Source organism: Apostichopus japonicus, chromosome 4, assembly GCF_037975245.1.
Source record: "Apostichopus japonicus isolate 1M-3 chromosome 4, ASM3797524v1, whole genome shotgun sequence".
NCBI classification, from domain to species: domain Eukaryota; kingdom Metazoa; phylum Echinodermata; class Holothuroidea; order Aspidochirotida; family Stichopodidae; genus Apostichopus; species Apostichopus japonicus.
The window spans coordinates 20,416,175-20,440,013 of NC_092564.1; the positions used below are offsets into that span (position 1 = coordinate 20,416,175).

The following is a 23,839-nucleotide window of genomic DNA, read 5'->3' on the forward strand; positions in this document are numbered from 1 at the left end:
GAAACTATCACATAGACCATCGACTCTGATATTTGTACAAAGATCGTTTAGTAATAACCTCTGCCCCACCCCAAGGCCACAGAAAAAAGGGAACTGTTTGTATAATACATATATATCACGAAAATGAATAATGTCTCAAAAAAATTATTATACTTTTTTTCTTCAGATTTAACGATTGCCGTTTCGTTAATCATTGCAATTGTTACTTTCTTGTTTGTGGTTCTATTCATTTGGCTCGTCAAAAATTACTGTCTCTGAAGAGACACGAAGTGGATCCGGAGCGTCGAAGATGTGGGAAACGAGCTGGTACCACCGACAGCAAATGATGAATCCAAATTTGAATTGTCGAAAATAAACTTTGAGATGAGCGATCCAAATGACTTGTCGAAATGATGTATAAAAAGAGGATGATGACGTCACTGATCCTGTAGGTGGCAACAGTCCAGGAGACTTGACAACGTTATTTTTTATTGAATCTTGTCTCTTACCATATATACACTATAGTTGCATTTACCACAGACTTGCAAATGATACCAGTAATTATTCCATCTGCGCTAAAGGGGGTATATGCACATTATAAACTAGCTGTAGTCATTCGGAGATATAGCCTCAAAATATATCTCATATTTGGCATACTTCCACGGTCTATTAATTGTTGTTGGCACAAGTAACTTAATATGAAGATATTTGAAGAATCTCGACTGGAACAAAGTTTATGTGTAGTCTCATAACATAACATGACATACATATTAAAAATGGAAGTTATTCGGTGTTAGGCATTTGTGGTCAAAATCTAAATAGTTCTTTTTTTTAAATATAGTTTAATATAATTCTAAAAGAAAACATGAGCAACCGTCTTCTGAAGAGTTATGAGTGCTCATCGCTCTTATAATGGAAAGATATGACTCTCGTACAGTGGTATTGAGAACTATTTCGTCTTTGATGGAGTTTTTGAAAACAATGTTGCACAAGGATCTATACTTGAGTAAACAGATTAAGAGCTTAGCAACTTTGTACCCCATAGGCAGGCCCTTAAAAAGTTTCTGTATTTTTGTACATGTCGTGTTGTTACTTGTAAAGGTTATAGCTTCAATTAAGGATAGACACTTCTAAAACTCATGGTAGAAAGCAACTTGTGTTCTTGTCGTTCTTAGTTTAAACCTTTACATTATATTTTTTAAACTTATTTTTTTTAAACCTTTAATTAAGGAGAAAGGCGGCGGCGGTAAACATCTGAACAAGAAGCAAGTGAGTAAAGAAACGTTCGTCGATCGGAGAATAACAGTTGGATGTATAGATAACCGTAAAGAGTTTTGAGCTGACGTATCTCCAAAAGTCTGTGGGTTTCATTTGATCTCTTGCTGATGAGCAAATTGTCCTTCCCCCAAGTTGCTTCGAACAACTTGTAACCAATGTCATTATTATCAATGCTGATATTCACTCGCTCCTTTCCCACCTTTTACGGCACTTTCCTTCTTCATACTTCAGAATTACTACTGAGACCGCTTATATCGACTTCTAAATGAGAGTGGTTTGCTTGAAGTTTACAGTTTGTATTGGATACCAAAATATATTTCAAACTCGCAGATTATATTTATTTGTTCGCTTACAAAGTTTGAGAGACATTTGTTATTTCGAGACAGTATTTGCACTAACACTGTCAGAAGCAGATCATGACATGAAAATGTTTTCTAGAATACCAACAAAAAATTGTAATTTAGTCTTGTCACACACAAACAAGAGATTTTTGCGTAATCATTTAACCATTACATGATAATATAAGGAGCATTATATGTCTTCGTTCTGTTGTTTTTCAAGTTTTCATTACTTACCCGGTGATTGTATTTTAGTATGACACCGGCAGCTGGCACGTCTCGATTGTTTCTAGATTGTCAATAACACTGCCTAATTATAATTATAATTATATATATATATATTTATATATATAAATATATATATATATATATATATATATATATATATATATATATATATATATATATATATATATATATATATATATATATATATATATATTTATGTAATGTCTTCATGCTGTTGTTTTCCAAGTTTTTATTGCTAATCCAATGATTGTACTTTAGTAACATATTTTATGGTGATGTTAGTGGTTTTGTTTCTTTCTTATAATAAACAGAATAAGTTACAAACTTCAAATGATAGCTTTTACCTCGTGAAGATCAAGTCATACTTGCTAGACGAGATATAATAATGAATCTTTACCCTTACCAACCTGAATGGTTGATGCCCACAAGGGAGTGCTACCAAGAAGAATTGGAAATCTCCGATCTTTTCTGGTTCTCATTTAAATCTTTGACCAATAAATTCACTTGCTCTACATTTAGTCAGATAGTTGTTTCAATTTTGAGAAAATTGTATTTCAAGGAATCACCAAGCCAACTGGCTTTCTGGTTCATATGTGTCGTTCCTCAGAAATGTAATGATCTCAAAGTATTTGTTGTTCTGTGCCTATAGTACGCAGCGTATAGGCCTACAACTGAGCAGAAAGTGTCTGATGTGTCAAGTTCTTTCATTCCCATAAATTGACACATTTGTCGATAAGCTAAAGTTCTGTAGTGTAGGCCTAAGTATACAGCCAAGTTGACTTTGGATGCTGTTTGCTATGCTCTGAGCCTGTAAGCTCAGACAGGTCAGGTCGCAGAGAGTAGTGGTGTCATATTGAGGTAATTTTGGTTATTTTAGGGAGTTAGATTTCCAATTGCTAAAAAAAAAACATACAAAACTGGGGCGAGTGTGTTGAAAAGCTTAAAAAAAACCACACAATTTGATCAGCATCTAGGCTACTGAAATGGATTGAAACTCATTAACAGGCGCGTATCCAGGATTTTATAACCCGGGGGAGGGGGGTACAAGACAATTTCTGGTTTTGATACCACCCAGATCACCGGAAATGGCACTTCTGGGGCTTGAAAATGACCAACCAGATGTACACTTATGTCTGAGAACCAAGTACCTAACTTACACACGGCCCTTGGTGCAAACTGTACCGTACCGGCCAGTGTTTCCACTTCCAAGAGAATTGCTTGACATTCGAGAAATTTTGACTAATTCGGAAAATGTTTCGGAAAATGACGAAATACTGGGATCAATGAAATGAATATCAATTAACAATGTTAGCTACATAAGCAACAGTAAATAACTGATAGTGTGCAAGGGAAGGGCGTGTACAGAGGGGAGGGGCGGACCCCCTACTAAAAAGTACGAAACTTGGCTAAATAATGAAAATAGATTTACTTAAAAAATGGCAAATTATTGCACCAATTTGCATCTAAGCACACTTTCTTATTATAAAATCTCTCAAAAGGGAGGGACACCCTCCCCTTAGACCCTGCTCCCAGGGCGACGATCACTACAGCTCACAAATCAAATGGAGGCCCCAGGCCTCCCACCAGCTAAATCCGCCCCAGGCTTCGCACCAGCTAAATCCGCCCAGGCCCCAGGTCTCCCACCACCTAAATCCGGCCCTGGTCTAAACCTATATTTCAGGAAACTTTGTTTGATCTCAGAAACAGATTATTTTTACAACAGCTTATTTCTCTTGTAGCGAGTCGTCGAGAGCTAGGTCGGAACTCCGGAACAATTGGGGCGGTGGGCCCTCCTTTGCAGTTGTCCCAAATTGATCACGGTCCCAGTGTTATGACAAGATTCCCCCCCCCCCCCGCTCTCTCTCTCTCTTTATCGTAAGGCCTGAAGTTGCAGCATTTGTCCCAGGTAAGGACGACCTCAATGCAAAACCTACACTACATTATAAAGTTTGGTTTGAAATAATTTTCAATGATCAGGTTAGTATAAGCTTCAGGCTACTTTAGTTTATCCGCTTTGGTTAATTGTCTGGAATTACGTGGTTGAAAGGGGGCTTTTGTCTAGTTGTTCCCCGGCTAAATGTTAAAAAAAAAACCCATGACGATGACATGTGAGCGACATGGCCTCAGCCCCCACCCCCACCCTACCACTGGGACCCCCATTGTGAGAGTCACTGAACAGAATTCGTTCAAACTAATATAATTCATTCTTCAATCGCTGTTGAACTTCCTGACACCACTCGCCAGTCCTGTTGTTTACTTGTAGCAATTTTCCATAATGCCGTATGTAGAAGATCAACACGAAACATACTATAGGTAATATATTGAGTACTGCGCAAAAATAACACAACATAAAACTTTCTCCTCCATATAAGAACAGCCAAGCTTTATTTAAGTATAGCAAAATGGAAGAATATAGTGTTTAAGTCAAAGACTCAGTACCACCTTAGTGATAAACATTTTTTTAATTAATATAGTTTACTATTTTGATCAAGGGTGATAGGCAATTAGTTTCTAAAGGTTGATTAGATGTAAATTTACTGTGGTTATATGGTTTCTAATGACATTATAAAATAATAAAATGTAAAGGATAAACTTTCAAGATTTGCTGAAGTGACGTCATTTACATATTGGAAATGTGAAATCAGTCATAAATTATGTCCTTTTATAACATTACATTAAACTTCAATATAGTTCTTCAGAATGCTGTCCGCAAATTCTCAATTGTTGTCAGTTGAGAATATTCAAACAATAATGCTTCCATGATTGCAAAACAACTTAAGCTGTTTCTTAATTATATTTGCATGATTAAGGTATATTGTTTCCAAAGTTACAAATTGAAACTTAAACCGCTTTAGTGTAAACTTTGAAATATTGATTAATAATAATGACAATTTAATAGATATTTTCGAATGAAAGTTAACGTTTTTCTTTAACGAAATTAATATACATTGTTCTAAAAAAAATAGATAGTTTCAGGATGTTTTGAGTTCTTGTCTTTTAAAAAATCCAAGTTTACCATCGATCAATAAAACTGATATACAGATAATTTTGTAAGGTTGAACAAACGTAGGTTAATTAACTTTAGTTACTAACTATACTTTCTTATATATGAAGATATAATAATATTTAAGAAAAAACTTTCAAGTCTAGCTAATAAGGCTACGTAATGTCAAGCATGTTTTAGCACATTATTATGATATTATATTGTATTGTAGATTATGTCAATTTAGAATATACAACCAACAAGAAAAACATATTTAATATGTTTTTGTGTTTTCTTCAAATAAATCAACACAAAAAAGTTAATTGTTGTAATATTAGTAATATAAAATGCCTGTTCTACTCGTTAACACTTTTATTAAAGTTTCTACCTCAACTACGAATAGAAATACTTTCAACGTTATATATATATATATATATATATATATATATATATATATATATATATGAATGTGCGTTAATATTTTCAAAACTAAATCACAGGACTAATATCTTACATGATGAAGGTATATTTATTATTTCCAAACTTACAATTTTCTTCGGAGATGAAATGGAAAGTTTTGTTTCTTATATCGATGTGTGTTTATTTGTAAATATTGCTTAATGAAGCAAAGTTAACTTCTTGTAACGAATATAAATGCTTCTGAAAGAAATTTATACGTTAAATATTGTTTCTGATTTATGTCTTAAAGGAAACATTAACAGTTAGATTAAGTTATCGAAATGGTTTGGAAATATAGGCTATATCAGTTAATGGATTTTGAAATTCCAAAGTGCTTAAAACTTAAAAAGTTCACTCCTGAAGTTTTACTTTCAGAAAAAAAGCCAAGGGGAAATTCCACGGAATTTCGAAAAAGACCCATTGAATTTGTTTTCATATGAAACGTTACATGTTTTAGCGAAACAGCTTTGTGTTTGTAAATAGCCACAATATTAATTTAAATATTGTTGGGGATGCTCCAATTACAGATTGTTTTCATTATATTGAAACAAGGATCAAAAACTTTCGATAATAATTTTGAAATTAAAGATGAACGTATTATTATTACTTTGTAACAAAATCGAAATTCACATTGAAGAGTTAAACTGGACAATGATTCAAGTCCACAGTGATGGTAAAATTATGCGACCAACTATCTCCTATATTTCTGTTCCTTTTGTTTTTTTGTTTTCACTTGTTTTCTTTAAAATTTGCAATATAATTCAACAAGAGCTTAAAACGGTTACCGTAAACGATACTTTACTGAATGATCTATCAGATCTGTAGAAAATGTGCTCTGCGCGTGGTGTTATTGCGTTCACATCATCTTTTGTATCTTAAATATATGCCTATTTACTGGTCATATGGTACTCCTTCCTTAAACATATTAATGCATCTTGCTCGGAAACTGTACCCCATTCATTTGGGAGCTTTGCTGGCTTTACATTGTAAAAATTTGCAAAATTATTATTGAAAGTTTGCAATACCCACTTCCAGTAAATTATTGGAGCTTCCCCTGTAATTGGGGTAATATCCCAAGAAGGATAATCCTCGGTATACTCCTTGTAAGGTCTATACTTCTTTGGTGGCCCTATGCGGCATCGATATCTACTGTTGGAGGCCACTAACATTGTGCATGGAGCGGATACAAGTTCTCGTGACTCTTCGTAATGATATCCTGCTACACCCTGAGAGTAATGGAAGATAGCTTTGTGTTTATGTTCACCTCTGATTTGCAAATGGCAGGGTACTTTACAGAAAGGACAAACTTCCTTACACGTTCCTAAATGATCTAAGATATCCCGTGCCACATCCCGCATTTTTAAATAAAGCTTAGATGCTACTGACAGATCACTTAGTCTGTCTGTGTTCCATTCTTTAGTAATATCTGTTTTAAAGTACGAGCTGAACATTCTGTACAACATGTTGGTAAATTCAGCAATGTCACTTAGATTGAAATCCTCAACAGAAAACTGTATATTCATTCCATACTCTGAAATTTTGTCGTTTTTCAGAAATGTCTTTGCCCATTCCCCAAATGTTGTTGTTTGTTCCCCTCCACGTACAGTCAATGTATGTTCAGTATTACGTAATGCAGATTGAACATAGCCCAGTATCTCATCGATTTTTCTATCAATTACGTTTCTCACCCAATATTGAGACCGTGTTGTTATTTCAGTTAGAACCTTTTGGCTCAACCAATTGCTAACGAATTTATCACTGTCCCGTATAAAATCGTAATACAATTTTGGATCTTTCTCAAGACAGAGCTCTTCTAAAATTCTGCCAAGCATCCTCTGCTTATCATTATAACAATCTTCGTCCCTCATTTTTGCTAAGAGTTTGACATTAAAGGCATTCAAAGTTACATTTCGCAAAACAGTAACACAATCAGAATATGATCTCTTTACAGCCGCTTCACTCTTAATGGTTTCATCAACAAAGCCTTTAAAGTCGTTTTTTAGACATTCCTTCTCACTTTCAAACATTCTTTGCAATGAATTGTGACTTTCATACTTCAGTTGACATTCTTTGCAAACTGCACATACCTCGCTCTGGACTGTACGAAGGGTACGAACCACAAATTCACTATTGACATTGCTTTGCGTTAATGCAATGTACACGTCTTGTAAAATAGTATCTACGCGACTTTGTTGAAACGGTTTAACTTTGGCGTGGTTGATAAGATCATTTTTATGACGATGTACAGTTCTAGATATTACGGCTTGAACTTTGTCCAGTCCGTCCTTAGATCCCGGCAAACCTTTTCCAACCCATTTAGCAAAGTCTATCCCCTTCTTCCAAAGGTTACTCGGTTTGATCTTGTCACATTTTCCTTGCATCTCGTCATTGTACGCTTTGCTATGTTCTGTACCAAGCATTAGGTTTTTAAGACTGTTATCGCAAGCCTTCTCGATACTTTCCTCAGTAATTTTGGATTGTTTGAATTCTTTTTCAAGCTGTTTAACTTTTCTATTCCAAAGTACGTCGAACTTTTTATCCAATTCCTCATGATTTTCCTTCCAATAGGAAGTGGATTTTGTGTGCTTTAATTTGTTTGCTGCTTCTTTAGCCGCAATTTTCAATTCTTCCTTTGCATTTCTGATGAAATTTGGCAATCCTTGTTTATCGGCCTCATTTTGTAATTGTATCTCTGTGTTTTCTTTGATATTTCTTTCAATATCTTTAGCAATTCCGATTGTTTCATTTTTGATACTTTCATGACGTCTTTTTACCTCTTCTTCGTCTGAATGCTCCTTTACGTATTCATCTATTTTCTTATTTACATCTTCGCATGCATTAGCTATTTCATTCTCCAACTTTCTGTAAAAGTCTTCTTTCTTAGTATTCGTGATACTTCTACCATTGTTAAGTTCCCATTGGAATATCACAGTTCTCATTTTTCCAATAAGTTTATTATGCTTTAGTCGAAACCTTTGGTTACTGAGAGCATCGAAACTGTTTTGAAAATTGAAGACGAAATCTTCTGATTTCACTGCTTCCCATACATCTTCCAACCTACTTATAAACTTTGCCATTGTAAACTGAGGTGGGATTACCGATTGATTCACTTTTGGTTTGAAAATGGCATCTTTTAAAGCGTGAATTTTATCACTATAGCCAGGATTTGGAGGAGACATTAAACCCATCCACAAGCATGGGAAAAACTGCAAGTCATCTTCCTCAGCTAAAGGAAATACATCTGAAAAATCATGAATGTGATCTACTTTTTCTTCAGCAGCAGCAATACGAGTGACTTTGTTGAGAGCATCCTTTATTTTAGTCATGTTGGTTTTATTGTTAGCAGCAGCTGCTATGTCGCTCACTCTTTGCTGAATAATTCTGCAATTAGAAACCAAATCCACTTTCTTCATTCTTATCAAAGCATGGACAGCTATTTGCAATATGCCAATCATATCTGGGCCAATAGTTTCTTGACCGATATTCAATAGGGTAAGGTCCCCAATGCACATGGCCAGTGTAGCTATGGAATTGTCAAATGTGTGGTCGTTTAGAACAGTTCGATCTGGAGAATGCAACCCTTCAGTATCAATAATCAGAAGATACTCAAAACCAAGTTGTTCATGAAATGCTTCGTTCACTTCTAACAATTGTAAGTATAACCCTCTTGTGCATCTACCAGCACGTACCGGAAACCTAACCCCAAACATACTATTCAACAACGTTGACTTGCCACTACTCTGGATACCAATTATAGACAAAACAAATATTTTTGGGTCCTTAAGCTTATTTGCGAGGTTCTTTAAAACGCCTGATATCCATTTAATAGGAATGTAAGCATTTTCCCCATCTAAAAGTTCCAATGGATATCCTGCTAGCAGTAATTTTGATGCCATGTTAACCAGCAATTCATTTCGGTTGCGAACATGTGTATCCTCCAGGCTTGCTTCATACCAATGGCCTAACTCACGAATAAAGTGTTCGCAACTAATGTTTTTCGCATTAACTTGTTCGCTTTCTTTTAAGAGCTGCTTTTGTAACTCTTTTATTTCAGTTTGTAGTTGACTGTGTTCACTGGGCGAAGCTTGCTTCACGGCAGACTTTGTTTTTTGCAATGAGGTATTCAACTCGTCGATACTCTTAACTAATGGAGGAATTTCACGGGCGACCTTCAATTCGATGTGTGTTTGAAAAAAGGACATGAAGTAATGCAAGAGATCATTTTCGTCAAACATAACTGTTTGTAAGCTTTCAAAGAAAACTTTCATTTTTGAAGATAAACCTTTTTCTCTTTGTATTCGCCTCATTGCATTTTTAGTGTTTTCCTTTGCTTCAAACTGATGAGCAACAGTTTGTTCCCCAACACACAAAGGTTTTTTATCAGCTTCGACCCATTTGACCCATTCGTCTTGTAATTGTAAATATGATTTTTTCACTTCCTCAATGGATTCGTGCTTCGGGAAGGAGGATTGCATCAGTTGTTTGCGTTGTTATAAGAATCGTTGTCATGATCCACGGTTATTTCATTAAAACAACTGGTTCGCCAGTCTTCAATTGAACGGTAATCCTCACGACTTGTGTCATTGCAGTATTGTACAATCTTTTCACAAATGATTTTTGAAAGTTCTGTTACATTACGTTCTACCCCGAAACCAACACTATCATCGTTTTCATAGATTTTGAGTGTCTTACTCTCACTGTTGAGCTGTTGTTTACGTTTTTGCCTGCCCTTGTTTTGTTTGTGTACAATCAAATGTATCACGAAAACCTTTTTGAATCTTTTCTTTGTATCATCAATTGCTGTTTTGTAGCATTCCAATTTGTCTTTATCTACAAATAGGAATATAGCATTAGCTATTCTGTACAAAAACTCACTTTCGGCAGTAAATTCTTTGGAATCACCTCTCAGATTCAACAATAATGTAACTTCTTTCAACAATTCTTCTTTTCTGCCGTACATTGGCAGATACCATTGGGCGTCTACAGATCCACAACAATGGTAAACTTTCTCTCTTTCATCTTCATAAGACAGAAAATATCGAAACGTTTCATTACCTTGAGCTCTACCAATGACATTATTTATTACAGACGTTTTGGAGATTGGAATATCACCAAATCTTATGAATGCAGTGGTAAATACGGGCTCACTTACCATACGTTTCTCTGGAGCAAGAGATGTTTCATTTTCTTTCCATTTTTTTACTACACGATTTAGTGCCCAAGTAAGCAGCTCTGGTTTCGCATCATCTCTTACCCCAGGTAATAAAACTGGCACGGCAAGTTGACAAGATGCAAATTTCTCCAGCAACTGCTGTCTTAAATGATTATCGGAACAATGAAGTATTGCATATATGAAATCTCTTGCACTTCCTTCTATGTGAAGATTCTCTTTCCATGTAATCCTGCTGTCTAGCGAGGTTAGCCTGCTGATAAACAGAAAAGGTAAATCTTTTGTTTCAATTTGTGAATCGTCGCTTGGGATCAGCCGTACCTCTGTGGCCGCTTTCAGGGTGAGCTTCCGTGGGTAATAGTTCTTTAGACCAACCTCTTCCAAGTATTCCAGAAAATCTTCTTCAGTTTCTTTATCTATCGAATATAAGAGTATACATAAGTTGATCTCAAAGCCAATCTGAACTCGTTAAAATTTGAAACGATACATGTACAATTTACCATTGTAATGTGTGTCTCTATCTGGAAATAAACCAACATTTGAAGTACCTCGTATATAAACGAAACTAATAACGATGTTGCTAGTCAGGAATGACTTTCCGACTAAGTATTGCTACATTTATTCTCGGAACAGTTCTTGCAGCAGCGAGAAACGAGTGGAAGTGATGGAGAACGTCACTGTCAACTAACCTTACGTCTAGTGAGTACAACCACCCGCACTAATGGCATTAAACAGTGTGAGACTTAGGCAAACGTAACATGCTTACTCTCACAGTAACCATTATACTGTCAATATATGATATGTTCATTCAAACATTTACATCATAACGGCTAACTGGATATTATTATTTCTCCGGCTGATTGTTGTGATTTACTAAGCAGAATTGTTTGAAAACGATACAAATATTCGAGAACGTTTTTTGGAAATATGGGATGTGCATCATTCATTAATCAAAAGGACATTCTTTACAGTTTGCACGGTCTTTTTGCCACGAATAAACTCTACGTATTAGCCTCAGTGACAAACGGCATTGGGAATGTTTTACCCACAAATTACACTTAGTTTACGGACAACTATGGGGTTAGCAAAGAAATATAGATATTTCCCGGTAATGGACACACACACAAGTATCAGTAAGATAAGTGGTGCTTAAATGAATATGGATGATTTGTTTAGCTTAGGGAGAATCAGAGATTTGAATGTGTGTTATAGAGAGCAAAAGTAAAGAAGGTAAAGCGCAAAGGAACAAAATGTCATTTAAACAAACTGACCTAAGTTATATTTGCCATGTTTTAAAAACTAGTTGGTATTAAAGCATTTAAACTTGTAATGTTCACATCTGATTATATAATTTTACATCTCTACAATGCGGGAGACATATGATGAATGCAAGTAAAAGGAAGATATATGTGGTGCTAAAATGAATATGGATGATTTTTTTAGCTTAGGGAGAATCAGAGATATGAATGTGTTATAGAGAGCAAAAGTAGAGAAGGTAAAGCGCAAAGAAACAATATATATATATATATATATATATATATATATATATATATATATATATATATATATATTATATATATATATATACATATACATATATATATATATATATATATATATATATATAGATATATAGATATATATATATATATATATATATATATATATAGATATATATATATATATATATAGATATATATATATATATATATATATATATATATATATATAGGGGAGCAGTAAAAAACCCCGATACTCATAGCTAGTACAGTAACTACTCTTCATGTTCCACAACCGTCCATCAGTTACTACTGTGCTGTGTTCGTAACACGGTAACATGTGTTACAGGTGGCACAGTAATTACTGCAAAGCTGTTACACGTTCCCATGTAAGACAAAGAACTGCGCGACTGGACAAGGAGTCTATGTGTATTTGACGTGGTACACTTTATTAAGGCCTAATTTAGGCGTCGAACTACCCATCAGGCTATTCTAGGTTCCCCTCCCCCACCTTAGGTCCAATTTTGTGTATCTGTTTTGTATCTATTTGAAACTTGCACACACTCACCTGTCCGTAAAGAATGTTTCAATCAAATGGATTTACTAATACGATTAGAGAAAAATTAGGTAACATCTGAATCTCGCGTGCAGTAAAATAACCGCCACAGTGTTTTATGCCAGCGCCGACCATGCACTCCGTATTGCATGGCTAGGGAGTAGTCTTCGTTACCCAGCCGCCTCGCAATCTGCTTTCGGACACGTAGTTCAACGTGTAACAGCTTTGCAGTAATTACTGTGCCACCTGTAACACATGCTACCGTGTTGCGAACACAGCGCATTAGTAACTGATGCACGGTTGTGGAACATGAACAGTAGCTACTGTACTAGCTATGAGTATCGGGTATAAAAACAGAGCATAAAATACTGAATGGACTAATCCGAGACTGAACGTCATGTATAGAAAATACCAACTACTATACGTTTGATCGTATGACCATGCAAAATGTCGATCTAACAATTGATGAACAGAGAAGTTTACCCTCTTTCATGCATCTAAAAGTTAACTATGAAGTCGGTCACCAGAAGGAGTAAACTGATGAAGCTCACGAGTAAAGAAAGGGAAATTATTTCAACACTGAACAATATGAGACCTTTAAGAGATAAATTGCTAATAATATATCCGCTTGTTATTTATTCTGGTGCTCTCGTGATTTGATGAAAGCTAAATAATTTCTTGCCTATAAAGGTTTAGTTATCGGAATTTACACTAAACCTCCCTTTTAATTTGTTCAGCAGTTCCATTTTTAATATCCTTTCTAATTGCTGTTCTAAATTTTTACTTTCTAAATCAATGTTTTATTAGCCATCTTGATTGAACCATTTTCTAGTAAGGTTGGTTTTCTTATACTATTTCTCTTTATCCTTTTTTATTGGTTTAGGGACGGTTTACACTAAACTGCCTACACAATAATACACAAAAGCCGATAGAGGAACGATAATTACAGGATACTTATAAATAAGCATAATGCTGTGAAACGACTACACAGTTGACGGAGCGATAAGTTTATGCTTCAGCAATATCAGTTAGCGTTGGACTATAAGAATGCCTTGCGACGGCATTATCACTAGTGGCGTAGAATGCGTGCCTTAAACCTCTTCAATTACACTGAGCTGAAAAATTGTTTCTTTTCCCTTTTTGCAGAGTCAGTCAAAGTTCTAAGAATTATCTTTGTTCCTTTTGAAACCTTCCCTATACTTTTGATATTTTAGTGTGGTAGTCTACAGTTTGGTCGAGCTTCTAAGTAGGGATTGCTGACAGCTTTCTCCAAAGATCTTGTACTGCTGTGTGTGTCAGACGGAGAGGGGGACAGTATTATTTTCATACTACATGTACGTGGGATATATTACAAGTAGCTGTAGCCTAAATGTCGCGCATCGCCTTACCGGGAGATTCTTGTTCCGACTCACTGGTGCTGTTCTCTTTATTTTCGGTCATCTGAAATGAAGGGATAAGGAGGAAAAGGCATGTTCAAATCAAGTTATTTACAAAATAACGTCTCCATTACTCCCGGGAATATCCAGACGCCCGAGTTCATCATTGTCTCAGAACCTTCGCTTCTAATTAAAAACGTTTTAACATGATTGCATTTTATCCAAACTGTCAAGACGGATGTAGTGAAGAAACCTCTTTGGCGAGCAGATGTGTCTCTGTTGATATCAATTTTTAGGTTAGTTTAACATAACATTAAAGTAGCCTCTTGGTCCTCAAGTTTACCTACAGTTTATTACTCAACATAAAACTAGGATTGAGCCTCAGAGACGCCCCCAGACAGATGATGGTTCACTACAAAACTTCATATATTAGTCAATCTTAACAAGAGAGACATTTTTTTTTTGTAAGAGTGGCTTTCAGTGAAGCTGAAACTGACCGATATTGCTACTTAGAAAGGCTAACTTGTACCGTGGCAATGCTATGACATTGAGATAGCTTTTATAAAATGAATGACCAAGCAGATTATAATAATACAAACAATTCCCCGTTTTAAATATTAATCTATTCCTGTAATTATAAGCTGGTGTTATCATCGATATAACATAACGGATCACTCCAGACCAGGGGTTCCCTAACTTTGTCCCCAACGAACACCCTGTGGATGTCAGAGTTATCCACGAACTCCCAACTTTTAGAGACACGATCTGAGTCATTATTAAACTACAATATACGCATAAAACAGCCTGTGTCTGTTTCATAATTCAGTTATTTATCACATGCACGGTAAGGTACTACTATGGCAACATATGCGTATGGAACGCGAAATAAGTTTATCGATAGGTACGACTTCTGTACATTACTAAATTATATGATATATCAGATTTTAGTTCAACAAAAGGTACTCTAGTTTTGAATTTCAGAAACGTCTCACAAACCCATGGGATGGACTCACGCACCCCTGGGGGTTCATGCACAGCAGTTAGGGAATCACTGCTCTAAAGAGCACATTTTTAAATGGAATATTTTTTGCACAGTACCGTTTATATTGAAATTACGTGCAGCTGTAACAATCTGAAACAATCTTTTCAATTCCCCAGTTCATACAACGTTGTGAGGAAATGATAATGTACTGATCGGAATGTTTCTACACTCTTGACAATAGTTACACATAATGTTATCGAATAACGTAAGTACGTAACCAACAATGAAGAATGACTTATCGTTGCAATATTTTATTCACATGATTATATACTACAGAGGATAATAAAAATGTACCTCATCAATATTTCGCTGGGTAGTCTTGCTAGTAGCAGCGTCTTTCAGATCAACTTCATCCGGGCTCTCTGTCTCCATCATGCTTTTGTTTCTCCCTTCTTTCTTCCATACACGTCCTCCTTTAAATATCAAAAAAAGCGGAATGACTCAGGTAAATTCTTCCGAATTGAACGACTTAAAATGCATGAAGATTCAGATGATATATTAGCTATGGGAATAAAGTGTTTATTCAAAGTGATATACATAACCTTACTAGGATAACGCTGTTGTAATCTGTTCCTAATAATGCGATCAGCACGTCATTAAGTTAGTTGTGTTACCAACATAATGTGCAGTTCCTTTGTCAAACGCAAGGCAACACCCAGCTCGTCCATTATTGTATGGCTATGCTGCGTAAAAAAAGGTGCAGTCGAACGCGCAGTTTAGCGGAATGAAATACCTTCTAGACCGTCCGAGAGACATTACGTCATTGAAAGCTCATCCAATCACAGAGTGATCATGAGTGTTACTCACGAAAACCTATATCATTGGTCTGTTTGCGAAAACTTTTGAGCCTGTTCGCAGATATTAGTTGTCCTGCCGCGAAGGGTGTTATTGACATATAAAGCTTTGTTTATTAAGTGGTTCATAAAAAAAAATTGAGTAACATTTAACAGAAACTTCATTCACTCGTTTGGCAAATTACTAGAACTACCATTATTTAGTAACTTGGTCCGAGTGTTGTAAAGCGCTATTTGGGGACCTGGAGGGGGACCTTTTGTAGGACAAGCCACAATAAACCGTCCAAGTTGTTTAACTTCAATATATTCCACAAATTAACCGACAACACGCACGAACCAAGATGAACATGCAGCATACAAAAGGATACAAATACAAGGAGCAGTAACGGAACAGTACCTAAACAAGATAAAATGAACATCAATAAACAATAAACAATATGCTTCCTTGCAATTTAACCCAACTATCAGTTACCCACCAACACTCTGCAATTCAAAAGAAATAGCAACCAATCTTCAAGTGAAATATTACCCCAACACACCATATTGCTTTAGAACCACACCATTGTAACGTTTGATGCTTTTGAAGTTTTTTGACTATCCGAAGCAATTATGATATACCCAATTGACTGAGTGGAAACATAATAAAATAATTAAACAGAACGCAGCAGATCACAAACGCTTCACTCACATCCTAACAGTCACAAGCAGAGCACAAAAGAACCTATATCCGACTTGATCATACCCCCTCAATATATACCCAATAAATATGAATGACAGGTTTTGATGAATACAAATATGAATAACAAATCAATTAACAACTCCTCCTTCCCTTTAATCATTAGTCATCACCAGAACTATCTTTAAATACAAGTTATCCCTTCATTTCACTTGCATGAGTTCACATGAAATTCTCTACACACAAATTTTATCTGCACTGCAAACTGCTTTAAGGCAATGCTTGAATGATGGGTACCAATGAGTAACCCCTTATTTACAATGAATGTAAACGAGTTAACAGTAAAATGACGTCAAAAATAAAAAAATACATCAGATTATGACCTGATATCATACTCCCAACTCAATGGACCGCAAACTACTTTAATGTTGGTACATTATAATGAGTCGCTTTGTCTACCAACCCTCTGCACCATCAAGAACCTACCAATAAATTAAATAATAACCAACAGTTGTACTAGCTATTTACACCAAACACAACCAGACACCAACCTGCAGTTTGTCAAAAGTAACAGGCTGTGTTGAAAACCTGACACAAATATTTACATGTGTAAAAGTAAGTTGGCCTGACGTTTCGATCCTAGCAAGATCTTCTTCAAAGGCTAATTGAAGGCTGAATGACAAGTAACAGTAACAGAAGCGACAAAAACACCCACAAAATACAGGCAGGTTAATGAGCATGGTGAACACATGGAGATAGATGTAAGGGGATTAGTATACAAGGGATGGAGAGAATTTGGCGCCAATACTGATGATCTTAAAGTTTAAATTTACAAATCTACTCCATTTCTGCGGTTAATTTTTACGTAATTTTTAACGGTAATTTTAGGAAATGGAACATTTTGGAGTATGTGTAGTTTGACCTCTTTAACAATTACCAAATTTATTGTATGCTTGGAACATCATGGAATCAACACATTCTGAAATTTTAGTTGCATTGCTTCAAACTTGGCCGATTTATCCCACTTTAATATTCTGCAATTTGTCCCTATTGTGGCATTTTCTTGATTTTTGAGGTCAGATTTCTCAGCAATAAACATCCTACTACCTTTCTATGACAGAAGCCTATAGACTCTACCCCAGTATAGGCTATAAATGCATTGTCTTGTGGAGTTTTATCAAGTTAAAAATGTCAAAATATTCACTTTTTGTATTGTTTGCGAAATAAATGTGATATTTTAGTGATTAATTGCTCCTGAACTATTGCTGCAGGAATATACTTGATTCTTTCAGAGGTTAAGATGTCTAGTCCACACAATACAACATAAACGATTACAACGCTTCCCGGCAGTATATTTGCTCATTGTGCAGCTTTTAAGTTGCTATTCCATATTGCGATTTCAGCATGAGGAAGGTGTTTTGATGCCAATTTGTTACCAATGTAATTATGTAACCATGTGAGAGCTGTGAATTTATTTTACTTTAATTATCAATATGATTTTCGGGGTTCCAGCTTCTCTCAATATTAATTTATGAGGTTATAAAGGTGTATTGTACAAAAGAGGTCGTCTTTGACATCCAATATCGCAAAACCCGTCATGTTGAACAAATCTGATTAGTTTTTTTCTAAAACAGATATGGTACCACCTTGTTTGTACCAAATAAATCAGGAGGATGTTTTGCCTTATTTGTAAAAAAAAAACATCCTCAAAGTTTGGGATTTTTACCCAAAAAAAAAAACACGTTTTTGCCCGTTTTGCAGCTCCATCTGTTGCGTGGGTATTGCACTTCAAGGTCATTCAATTCAATACTGGGTGGATTTCAATGTCACATAAACTAATTTTATCTACAATTTACCGTATGCTTCTGGTTTAATTCACTTAATTAAAAGAATACTTTAAAATGAATGTCAATCAATACATAAATGTACAGAATGTATTATTTATCCAGAACATCTGTTTTACTGTTCCACATGTTTTTGAGCCTGGGTATTGTACTTCAAGGTCATTAAATCTAATACTGTGCGGATTTCAATGTCACATGATCAGATATAAACAAATAATATCTGCAATGTACCGTCTGCTTCTTGTTTAATTCACTTAATTAAAGGACTACTATAAAATGAATGTCAATCAATACATACATGAACAGAATGTATTAGTGTTAGGTGTAAACATAGTCTTGTGGCACCCATCCAAATGGATCCCAACCGAACTTGAAAATAGCCCAGCCATTTTCACACTGTTGCAGAAAAGTAAGCACATAAATGTATTCATAGTAGTTAAGTATCCTTAAGGGCAAAAGTGCATCCATCATAGAGACAGCTTGAGACGATACTTCAATAACGGTTCAGTTTTAACCAAGGCTAACAGTTTCTTTTGAAAGATGAATCTGAAAAATGAGTTGTTTAACATTGTAAAGCCATATATCTTTATTTTTTATCTTTTCTGCTGTTCTTTTATAAGGTGCTATGAACCAGGAGACAAGTGGCAAACTAACTGCTACAACTGTGATCAAGTTAATGAAGCAATTACAGAAAAGATGAGGTTCTTTTGGTTTATTTTAAACAGAGTCATCCATCAAAAATGTAAGTATTCATGCATGTTGGAAAACAAAGTTTGCTTTTTATATAGTTTGCCTCGAAATTACTCCCTTCTTAGATCTTTATCAAGTACTCAAATGTACGATCTCTGTCGCCAGTGCCTATAATCATGAAGTTCTTGAAAGAAATTATTTGTACGGTTCATTATTCCATCACCTAACTGATAAAATGGCGGAAATCTTATCAATCTGGTGCAACTCATATCTGCAACTCATATACTTGTACTGGGGCGTGGTGTGGGGAGGGGGAGGGAAGCTAAGATTCTGGGAGGTACTTAAGTAGGCTGGATTATCTAGACTTCAAGCATACAGACCGTTAAGTGATTTCCTCAGATTCTAGGACAGCTTGGGAGTATTTGGAGTATTTATGTGATTTTACAGCTTGCTTACAGTACATGTTGCTGTGTACCCAGAAAGCTTGTACAAATGTATGTGTAGTACACCTTTCAAAGGACCTTTAGAAGCACTGAGAAGTTTTCTGTCACATGATTAAGATGGATATCAACAACATAAATAGCTGATGTAACATTAGAGAATGCCTGTTTTATGGATATGACCCCGATCATGTCATACAAAAATTTCTTATTCAGTTATGCTTTACTTGAATGATTCACAAATGAACAACAGGCTGTGAATATCAGTTAATTAAATGGATTCGAAAGTGTCTTACCTCTGCGTATGCTGCAATCTTCGTCAAATTATGACGTAAAGGGCAGTTCTGTGCAATACCATTTAGTATACTGTGAATAATACATAAATTATTTTAACAGGATAGAAACTTGTTTGATTGAAGAGTAACAATTTATCTAATTGAAATTTCAGATGCAGATTCACTAGTGATGTCACCAAAAATGAGGGTGAGTGATTCTGATTGGTAATCTGGATTGATAGGATTCTAAGACACTTGATGACTCATTCGGCATGAACCAGCCATTCACTCCAGAAGCTGGAACAGAAAAATTATATTTATTTGCCAAGGCGTGTAGATAGTCAGGCGCGTATCCAGGGGGGGGGGCGTTGGGACGCGCGCCCCCGGGTAAGAAAAAGAGGAGAGAAAACAAGAGAGAAAAAAAAGGGAAAAACTGAGAGGGGGGAAAGGAGGAAGGAGAGGAGGAAGGGAAAAGAAAAAGAAAACAGAGAAGAAAGAGAAAAAGAAGAAAAGGAGGGAAGAGAAGAAAAACGCCAAGACACCGTGGAAGAGAAAGAGGAACAGTGACATAATTACATTGCTGATCCCTTTTATACACACAGGGTAGCCAGTGACGGATCGGGGATTTCGAAAGGGGCGTGCCATCAGCTAGACTACCCCTTACACCGACAACTCCATTTTGACGTTTCCAATTTTCCCTCTCTCACTAATGTGTAGACTATATATAGTATTTCATGGCGCGTGTGTGTGTGTGTGTGTATGGGCGCCTTCAAACAACTGTGGCTGGTCGTCGGGGAACATGACGTATTTCGGTATTAGACCATGCAGGATCTATATGCGAACTGCACTAGACATATGTCATTCGATGCAACACTGCCATCCACAGATAAAATGTTATACAACGCGAACTGAATGCTAATTGTTACCCCACCCCTAGTACCGTAACTCATACAATGAATCTAAAAATAAATTCCGCATGCGAATTGAGAATTGAGCACATTTCCTGTGAATATCATGTAGTGGATCCAAAGACGTATCATTCCCGATGAGTTACGAAACTTTATTAAAGACCTTCGCCGTAGTACCTAGATCTTGACAAAATCCGGCAACACACCACTTCATCGATAACAAGTGATCAGGGTTGTGTATTAGTGACGTCTAGATGTCGCCCACTGACCTACATGGAGTGTGACCACTCATGATTTGGCAATTTCCCAAGATCAGGACCCGAAAATTCCCATGAAATCCCAAAGAGACTGTACTGTATGGATATCTAGCAATATCTAGTGATATCTATAGGGATGAAAATCCCAAGATCTCCCCTAAACTGAAGGCAAATAGAGAATCGAAGCCTTCAGTGTGTAATGAACTTAAAATTGTGCGTCTTTCGGAATGAGAAGAATGTGGGGCATTGCCAATAAACATATATTTCAATCTCATTTCAATTATATTCGAATTTTTAAGCAAACAACAGATATCAAATCATATCAGTGTACATGAAAATGGCGTTCCAGGATGAACAGCCTCCAAACTGTCTATGTGTGTAGTGTTCGGGGACAGCGGGACGCGTCCCCACCAGTGATGGGGACATTATATACCGTGTCCCCACCAATTTGTCTTGACCAAACGTTGCATTTCAAATTCCCCTGTATTGGACTGTGGCGTAGTTTGATCCAGCATTGTACATGTGCAAATGACATGCTATAAAGGACGAGAATTATTACTATTGACACTGTTAGGCGTGAATTCTCCGCTGAAGTATTAACACATTCAATCATGTGAAACATAATCTATACACGAGACTGGTAAATTGTGGTCAGCAAAACGGACTGAGTGCGAACAAGACAACCACTAACAACTCACACTGTGTGTTGCCAATTTGAGCTAGCTTCACGTCCAGTTCTCATTTTATTATATTTATCCACAGTTGTTAAATAAAGGACGGAAATCGCATTTGCGGCAGTCTATAATTGTTTTCTGGGAGATGACCCCAGACCCATCGTATACAAAAGCCTACTTGGATTATTTGTCCCCTGATTTTTTATTCTGCAGACGCCCATGCATTTCCCCAAACTAAATTTCTAAGTCATGTGATTTAAAACTTAAGGAGGTTTGGGAGCATCATTGGGTCTGGGAAGTGTTATTTCCGGCGATCTGGGAGGTATATTTGCCAACATTTTCGTGTAAGTTACGCGTTAACCCATGGTCGCGCTCCGCTTAGATAGTATCAGAGACCAGACAGGCGTCCCCACCATTATACAAGACTGATCTGCGTCCATGCACCAATAAATTAACTGTGTCTGAATTTTCGAAATTTCCCTGACCAACATTCCTGAACATACTTCCCTCTACTCGTGCAATTTTAACCGGTCTGTTAGGGGTTGAAGTTTTTTTTTTTTTAATTGGTTGTCCATGGATAAAATTTTGTGCAACATTATGGGTATGTTTTGAAGTGAATTTATTTCACGAGAAGTGTGAATATTCAAATTCTGAACGAATAATGGGCTTGAAACCTTGAAAAGTGGAGCTAACGGGTATTGTGGGCCGCGACGTAGAATCACATACAAAAGCAATGATCCACAGGAGATGTGATGAGGTCGAACATGATGTGTGACTGGTGACAATCTTCAAAAAGATCGGAGATGAAAAAAAACTATTTGGAAAATACTTGGTTCTCAGGCCAAATTTAGTGAATATTTCGTTGGACATTTTCAAGCCCGAGATGTGCCATTTCCGGTGATCTGGGGGGTGTAAAAATCAGAAATTTTCTTGAACGCTGCGTGCCAACCGATGGTGGCACTCCGTTTAGACAGTAATTCGCGCCCCCCGGGTTACTGGATACACCCCTGGAGGTACGTCGAATTACATTTCTGCATGATTTCAAATGACTTGGAGGGTTTGACGTAATGGGCTTGACACTGAATTTCTTAATATAACTTCAATTCGACAAAAGATAGTTTTTTGAAATGCCAAAGAGTTAGTACCACACAAACAATGTTAATTAATAATTTGTAGTTGTTATGGTGACACGATTTGATTTAGTGACATTATTCAGATATTTTTTTTTCTTTCTCCTTGAATGTGGTGAATTGATTCCATTTATTTTAAATGGCCTTTTAAAGACAGCAGTGTTAGTGAAATACAGTTATTTTAATTATTCGCCAATACAGAAATGATAATTTTGTTATAATGTAGCAAGCTGTTCGAACCCCATTCTCTAATTTTGATTTTCATCAACAGACGAATTAACAACGGAAATATCAACAACCACAATTGACACTACTACGACACCAACCAGTATGTAGATAAGTTTATATAAAATCATATTAATAAAATTGAATATTCAAGAGCGGGAATCGCGGGTTGATGAGACAATTATGAATAATAATTTGTAGTTTTTATGGTGACACGAATTTTGTTTTGTTTTGTATGTGGTAAGTTTATTTCATTATATTTGATGGCCTTTTTAAAGACATTGCTGTTGGTGAAAATAAGGTCAATTCTTTATCAACATAATATATTCTAATGGTATATCAATGTAGCAAGTTTGTTTTAACCCCCTGTTCTCTAATTTGATTTTTGATACGCGAATTAACAACGGAAATATCAACAACCACTATTGACACTACTACGGCACCAACCAGTATGTAGATACGTTTATATAGGTATTAATAGGTAGCTGTCAATCGGGTCCCTTTACACTTTGATGTCCTTTTCAAAGAGAGTATAGGGTTAGTGAAAATACGGTTATTAAATTTTCTACCAATACAGAAATTATAATGGTGTTATAATGTAGCAAGTTGTTCGAACCGCTTTCTGTCTTATAGCTAAGACAAGCGACTATAGTTAACATCTGGCTGATATCAAGAGATTATTCAGGTACATCATACGAGAGGAATGCATGACACAAGACAATTAATTGACATTTTTCATCAACAGCCGAAACAACTACGGAATTTTCAACAACCAGTCTTGCCACTACCGTGAAAACATTCAGTATGTGGATCATTTTATATTTATAATTATATTAATTTAATTTAATATTCAAGAACTGCTGGAATCGCTTGTCGATGAGACAGTTCTGTCTGTTTATCTTGTAGTTGCTATGGTGACACAATTTGAGGTAAAGTGATATTATTTCGTTAGCAAGATTTTAAGTCGTATAAGCATCCATGTGTCTCGCAATGTACA

The 23,839-nt window shown here is 36.0% G+C and overlaps 2 protein-coding genes across 7 annotated transcripts in view; one reads left to right on the forward strand and one right to left on the reverse strand.

Moving 5' to 3' along the window:
• Positions 1 to 23,839, forward strand: part of LOC139966767 (uncharacterized) — a 62,267-nt gene that overhangs the window by 13,447 nt on the left and 24,981 nt on the right. For 3 of the 6 annotated variants that reach the window (XM_071970116.1, XM_071970115.1, XM_071970112.1), the window contains one exon: positions 167 to 1,794. The exons of 1 other annotated variant lie outside the window; for it this stretch is intronic. In XM_071970116.1, coding sequence (XP_071826217.1) covers positions 167 to 258 — 92 coding nt within the window. In that variant the 3' untranslated portion in view covers positions 259 to 1,794. Of the gene's footprint in view, positions 1 to 166; positions 1,795 to 22,888; positions 22,946 to 23,587; positions 23,645 to 23,839 lie in introns of those variants that run through there. 2 more of the 6 variants (XM_071970113.1, XM_071970111.1) reach the window with 2 other exon arrangements.
• Positions 9,043 to 15,582, reverse strand: LOC139966766 (up-regulator of cell proliferation-like). Its single transcript, XM_071970110.1, has 4 exons — positions 15,544 to 15,582; positions 15,224 to 15,342; positions 13,900 to 13,951; positions 9,043 to 10,872 (listed from the first exon to the last, which is right to left on the reverse strand). The coding sequence occupies exons 2-4, from the start codon at positions 15,302 to 15,304 to the stop codon at positions 9,761 to 9,763; spliced, it is 1,245 nt and encodes a 414-aa protein (XP_071826211.1). The 5' UTR covers positions 15,305 to 15,342; positions 15,544 to 15,582; the 3' UTR covers positions 9,043 to 9,760.